The sequence below is a fragment of the Chroicocephalus ridibundus genome, chromosome Z (assembly GCF_963924245.1).
Source record: "Chroicocephalus ridibundus chromosome Z, bChrRid1.1, whole genome shotgun sequence".
Lineage (NCBI taxonomy): Eukaryota > Metazoa > Chordata > Aves > Charadriiformes > Laridae > Chroicocephalus > Chroicocephalus ridibundus.
Genome location: NC_086316.1, coordinates 20,157,842 through 20,164,609, shown reverse-complemented (window position 1 = coordinate 20,164,609; position 6,768 = coordinate 20,157,842). Strand labels below are relative to the sequence as shown.

The window sequence follows — 6,768 nt, the reverse complement described above, 5'->3', positions numbered from 1 at the left end:
AGATTGCCTAGTAGTCTGGGTTTGGATGTTGTACTGTACGACACATTTGCAGAATGTACGCATAGTTTACCAGAAATAAAGTGAATTCAGTAAGAGATTGCATTTTCTCTGAAAGGTTCAAAGAACTTTCAGAAAAAAGGATCATGACAGCTTTGAAAGAATATGGACTAGGTCTTAGCAGATTATTTGGTAACTTGAACAGAGCTGAGCATGTTGCCAGTGTTTGGCAAGTGACAATACATGGCAATTTAAAATTGCATTTATGCTTTCTTTTTATTTCTACACATTTTAAGCTGAAAAGGGAGCACTAAACATTAAAGCAATTCTTGACTCAACTGAGGGACTGAACTGAAATCCTGGTACTGGACATTGTCTCATTATGAACGCCAAAAAGGTGTATAAAACACTTAAAGCTCAAAAGATGAAACGGTGGAGTATGAGAAGGATCTGCACTCAGTGTGTCCTATTAACACCATCTTTATTTCCTTTTTACAAAAAATAGAAATAACAACAGACAAAACATACTCAAAAAAATGAATGCTTTTGCCTTGGTCTCACTGAGGAGCCGAGCAGGCAGAGTCCTGGATGAAATTTTGACAGTATATGCCATTGACAAAGGGAAATAAAGATATATGACAATATATCCATGCAAGACACAAAGTACAAAATGTGTTCTGTGGCCCAACAAACATTTTGGAGGTTGCCTGTGTCATAACAATTTTCAGATTGTTACTTTTGCTCACTCATGCCTTTACACAGCACAGCTTACAAACAAGTTACATATACACATATATCGTAAAAAAGTTTTGTATATGGTCTAACTGCTACAAATTAAGGCATCCTAACAGCTGCTGTTTTGCTGGTGAGGGATATGTCTCATACTAGTGTTTCAAAAGGATATAGTTCACGTATTTCAAAGTGAGACATCATGAGATGTGGTTTAGAGGAAGAATTCCTGCAGCTCTGTCTCTTCGGTACTCTTTTCACTGTCAGATTTCTGGCTTTTCCTATTGATGTCATCATGCCTGGAGAGAAAAAGAAGAAAATCACTCATGGTACCACTATCAATATAGAAGGATTATCTTGAGTTTGTTTACCCTGTTTTATTCCGTTTGCAAGTATTGAACTCTGAATTAATCTTTCTCTCTGGGCTTACTTCTCTAGACATGTACTACATAAAATACTATTTAATACTGTGGGTTCTTACTGACTTTCTCATAGCTCGTATTCTGAAATCAAACTGGAAGCCAATGGGATGATGAGGAGCTTTTTAAGTCACAGCACTAATTAGTAAACTGTCACAATGGTCTGGTAATAATGGACAGAACGTCCAAAAATTCCTCGTCCTTTAGGGAAAAGTACCATAGTGATAAAAAGATACACTACAACAAAAATTAGACTTATCCTGTTTGTTTCTGACTCTACCTGTAAGGCAATCATCTAGTTCTCATTAATAATCATCAGAGGGAAATTAAAATTTTCAGAAGGTGATTCACTGGAATGACTTTCTATGCCCACTTAAGTAGAAGATGGTGGTGATGGCCATAGGAAAAAAGGCAAACAGTAATTCTCTTTCTGACACAGGGGACGTATCTCTTTTAACATTGTAATTTAGGTAAAATCTCATTTCAAAGCATTAAGATTTTATTAGATAGACCAATAAGGATAATTTCTCTATAGCATGTCTTCATTTCCATGCTAGGTAAACTTCAATTAAAAAAAAAAACCGAACAACTAAAAAATCTAACTATTTTGCATAAGACTCAAATGATAGCTTGCCAATTAAAATAGAAAAATTAAGCACTAAATGTTTGTAACACTCAGTTTCTTCACTTCCTCTCATATGTCCTTGCTCTGAATGCCCAGAATGTTCCTCCTCTTCAATTAACCTTCCAGCTGAAGGACTTCTGACTAAGCACCCAGGCCACAGAAATCTTTGAACGCGTTAAAAGGCTTATTTTTAGTTAGTACTGCTGAAGAATTGAACTCCTACAATACAATCGTGCCTAGCTGGCTTGTTGCGGCAAAGGACAGATACTAGTGGTAGGTTAAAAAACGCACAGCAATGGGGAAGAGTATGAGTATATGAGGTTTGCCTCAAACTAACATATGTGTGAGCCTGATTCTTGAGAACTAGAATAGCTTTATTCCAGTCTACCATCACCACAAAGAACTAAAAATCCCGAGAGACTGATACTTAGGATGCTTAGATAACCTTGTGGTTACTTCAGAAGCTGACTTTCTCAGGGACCACAGTTTTGGATCCTGGTAAGAGGGCATGAGGGATTATTTTATTTTGAAATCCCCTTCATTCATCTGAATTATTGTTGCCACATACCCTGGGTAAAAGCAAAAAGATGTAGAATTGAGCTAGAGGAAGTAGAATTTGTAGGTCTGAGTTTGAGGAGATAAAAGAAGAGCACTTGACTTTTTGTCCTAATGTCTTTGGCACTTATCATCCATTGCTGTTATCAACAGCGTGTTTAGCGTTAACCATGGAGCTTTACTAAAGGATGCTTTCTAAGGCTAAGATAATTTGCATCCATTAACTACTGCGTTTGCTTAGACTTGCAGTGCTGAAAGACCCTGTGGGTGAGTCCCCCAGGTAGAGGCTCACTTGTCACTCCAAAGACCCCATCTTGCAGCAATACAGTTGCACTGTGACCTTGAAGAGGATGATTTTTAGCTATTGCAGATATCACTAGGTGACAATGCTGAACCGACATGCCTTTTACAACTGTGCCTGATGACCCAAAGGAAATGTATTACCAATATTACTAATTACTACCCAAATTCCTAATATCTCCTGGTGCCTCTGTCACCACAGAAATACTAAGCATCCCCTCATGCAACAGGCACTGATGCACAATCATAACAGTTCACAACAGAATGATTGCAAATTGTCTGGGACAAGGCCTAAATTACTTTCATATTGATTTTTTACTGTACTAGTTTGAATCGTAACTATTTTATTAGACAGACAGATAAGCATCCTTTTTCTAGAATATATATTTGAAATTTTAATTTATCCAGCACTACGTCTGGCAGTGGGGTATCTGTTACGTTAGATCCACTTACTATTTTAGAAGCATGCCCAGTTTACTATCTGACACAAACCTGATGGTAGATTCTGCTGATCGCCCCTGACGTATGAAGCAATTTTTGCTGTTGATAGCTGCAGCTAATACAGGGTTTTGAATTGATATGGTGAGTTAGTGCTTACTTTAATGTCCTGCAGATCTCAGATGATTTAAAGTGTGGGAAAGAACCGTTCACTGGCATACATGTAAGAAGGAAAAAACTACAAGCATTCGCTTGGAGTTGTAATATGCAAGAAACTAGCCAATCCTTCCAAAAGGGGAAAAAATATCCCAACCCATCCTGCACATCCGAAATCTACTCTAGGGCCTTAAGAAAAATAGGGTGCATCAAATTTTAAAAGGACACTGGAAAATTGAATACAATCATCTACTATTAAGCTGCAACCAATTTGAAAAAGTAAACTGCAAAGTCTTGTTGTACTTGGGTATTTTGAGTGAAAAAATAAAACAAATGAACAGAAGCTGGAGAAAAAGAAGCTAGAAACTGGTGGACAGGAATGTCATCTGACTGAAGGTAGATTTTCTACAGTTACTTCAGATTTCAGAAGATGCTAATAAAATCCCCTATATAAGGGTCTAGAGGTAAAATAGGGTTGGGACTGTGTCCAGAAATATACCCTCCAATATAACAATATACAAAGGTTTAAAACACAAAAGCTGCACTGTTTTCCAGAAAGGTTCTTTTCAAAATAGCTTTGAAACGGCAATTACAGAATCTTCCCAGACCATCCAGGGAAAATTCAGACAGTGTCCAGGGGCTTGTAGTGCCCATGACGGTGATATTGAATTATTTAAATTTCAAAGGTGACAGTGCAGGATGCAAGGGACTAACTACAGGCACCCATTTTTCCATTCAAAAATCACAACACACGCTAAAAGGCATCATGATGGCTGGCTTAGAAGCTCTGAGAGCCTTCAGGTCTGCATTCTGATTTCTGAAAAGCTCAATACATCTTCCATTCTTACATGATTTTAGGAAATCTCATGCCACAGACTCTGGCACACAATTTGCCCAATTCTGTCCTAATCTGTGGGAATAACAACACCTTCCTCAAGCTGTGCCTTGCCAGGGATTTCTCACACAAGAGCATTTACACGAGGCAATACTGAATTACAACAACTGGCTACAGCTGGGAGATGGCTCCAACATAAGGATGAGATTAATGGTTTTGTATTACTCCACGGTCTGGACAGGCAGCTGGGTGTTTTGACTGGAGGCTGCCCATTGATGCTCCCTCAAACTGCTGCTGTGCAGTTAGTTTTCTGCACTGGAATTTCCCTCTGTTTTTCAGGAGAGAATGAAACCTCTTGGAAACCTTACAGTTCTGTCTCTGATTTCACATAACAGTGTGCCAATGACTTCAGAACAAGGCTCTCATTTCCATTACAGAAATAGAGTTTTTAAGGATGGGAAGGTCTAATTGATTAGACATTTAGAAAAGAGTAACTTGACAGCAATTTAGGATTCCGAACTGAAGAATGACTAGTTTATAATTTTCCCAAAAATATCTTCAAATGTATAGTTTTGGTGTAAAGAGCAATCATTTCCAGGCCTAATGAAAGGATTTATATCTCAGTTTAACAGAAAAAAATTATCTTCACAAGAATCTGTGAGTGTTAAGAGTTGAATAAAAATGACAGCTAATTTTTACAAAGCGTTGGTTATAAAATAAACACACATTTTGTCAAATGTTGTTTTTCCCAATATATCTTCATGGACCTTGAAGGGCTGGTCTCTATCTGCCTGAATAGTCCTGATGAAACACATCTAAATTAAGGAGTTTGAACACAGCCAAAGTTATCAGACTTTTAAAAAACAAATTTAACTTCCAAGTCTACGGGAGAGTGCAAAAATGTGTGAAAATAGAAGAGCACTAAACTTAAAGTACAGCATTCTGCCTCATGTTCTCTGTACTCTCCATTTAGAGATGAACTGTGGTCTTTTTGCGTTCCTCATGAGAGGAAATTTAATTTCCATTCTCATCTGGTGCTTGACTTTCATTCAACAGACACTGAATACTCAGCCAAAGTGCGCTATACTCCCTTGTGGATTTATGAGTATGAATACTTTCTATACTTGCTTGGAACTGAAATACTGTAGCCAGTTCAATGGTGACATCAGCAGAAATCCATCATAAATTTCTGCTTTTCTAGGAATTTATATGTTCATCTGTTCATCTATTTCCCTTCTTGTGCGTCAATCAATTCCAGTATTTCAGTTATCAACAATGTTAGCAAACACATGCAATTTGAGAAAACAAAGCAACAGAGATGCTAAACATCACCATGCATAAGCACATACCAAGCATAATTACACAGAAGTTCTTCATTCAACGTGCTAGAGGAAAGACTGGTGTAGCTGAAGTAAGGACCCTAAGGAAGTACAACAGCATATCAGTTAAAAACATGCACTGAGCTTAAAACATGCAAACATGGAAACCTGTAAAACATGCAGTCAAATAGCCACAATAACATTTTAAGGGACTTCTTTTTGAGTTAGTAAATGTGGCTGAGTCTGTTACCTCTTTGAGATGTGTGTTGTGGGCCTCTGGGTTGGTACGAAAATGTACTCTTTCTACAAATTCATGTTGGCAACAATGACATGCGGACATGGCCTTTTCACAGACAACGTGCGTCTTACAGTGCAAACGTCAATACTGTTAGAATTACCTCATCCAACTCTTCAAATTTCTTAGGGAACTATGAAAACTGCTCATGACCTCATAATCTATGAGAACATCTTTGAAGACAAAATGTCTTTTCCTCTGTCATAAAATTTGAATACTCTTTTGAAAAAAATTGCCATTGTGTTATGAAAATACTTCTGTGTTAAATCATCTGTTTGACTAGATGGTGCTTATCTTTAAAGGCTCAAATCAGTAGTTCATACTGTGATTCTGAGTAAATCTTAATAAATGCAGTCCCACTTCAATTTAGCCTATTAGGTCTCCTTTGAATTTTTAATTTCGTTCCACATTCTGCTACAGCACTACTCTTCTAGCAGTACCCACTAATATGGACTGCTCACTGCTTCCCAGTTCTCTCTTTCCACTGTTTCTTTTCCATACTCATTTTGCCTCCTCTATGTCTAATATTTTCCTGTGTTTTTCTCCCGTTACCTTGTCATACTTTTTACAGTATATAATTCACTCCTCCTCCTCCTCCTCTTGGCCTGCTGTGTGTTCTTTTTTTTCATCTTGAAAGTATTCTTTTGCCTCATGTCTTTCCATCCAGCCCTTTGCTCCCACCCTGTTTTTCATAAAGGATTAAATCATCTGCCATTCCCTCTCACTCAACTCTTTTTTTGTGTCTCCACATGCTCGCACTCCTCTCTGCTCCACAAACACACTGCGCTAACAGTATTTCCTTTCATTCAGTACCTTTTCCTTTCTCTTGGAAGGTACATTTGTTCAAAGTATTCTCTCCTTTCTTCTGAACAAGAGAGCCAGCCTCCTAAATGAAGACACCCCTCTTGCTGTTGGGATCCCAGAAAGGGCACTCAGTTGGCTGCAGAGAGGGGATGGTCTGTATCCAGTACGTTTTGCTACAGACCAACCATATGCTCTGACAGGAGCAGGCTGTGCGCTGCCATAGAATGGTCCGGGTTAGAAGGGACCTTAAAGATCATCTATCTCCAATTCCCCTGCCAGGCTGGGCAAAGAAGGCT

At 38.3% G+C, this 6,768-nt stretch overlaps 1 protein-coding gene across 6 annotated transcripts in view; it reads right to left on the bottom strand.

The window, feature by feature from the left end:
* Nucleotides 1–448: 448 nt before the first annotated feature.
* The window catches only part of SNCAIP (synuclein alpha interacting protein), a 91,197-nt gene continuing 84,877 nt past the window's right edge, over nucleotides 449–6,768 (bottom strand). For 4 of the 6 annotated variants that reach the window (XM_063320795.1, XM_063320793.1, XM_063320794.1 and 1 more), the window contains 2 exons: nucleotides 5,404–5,474; nucleotides 449–1,025 (listed from right to left, as the gene is read on the bottom strand). In XM_063320795.1, the coding sequence (XP_063176865.1) occupies nucleotides 941–1,025; nucleotides 5,404–5,474 (156 nt within the window). In that variant the 3' untranslated portion in view covers nucleotides 449–940. Of the gene's footprint in view, nucleotides 1,026–5,403; nucleotides 5,475–5,523; nucleotides 6,687–6,768 lie in introns of those variants that run through there. The other 2 variants (XM_063320799.1, XM_063320797.1) reach the window with 2 other exon arrangements.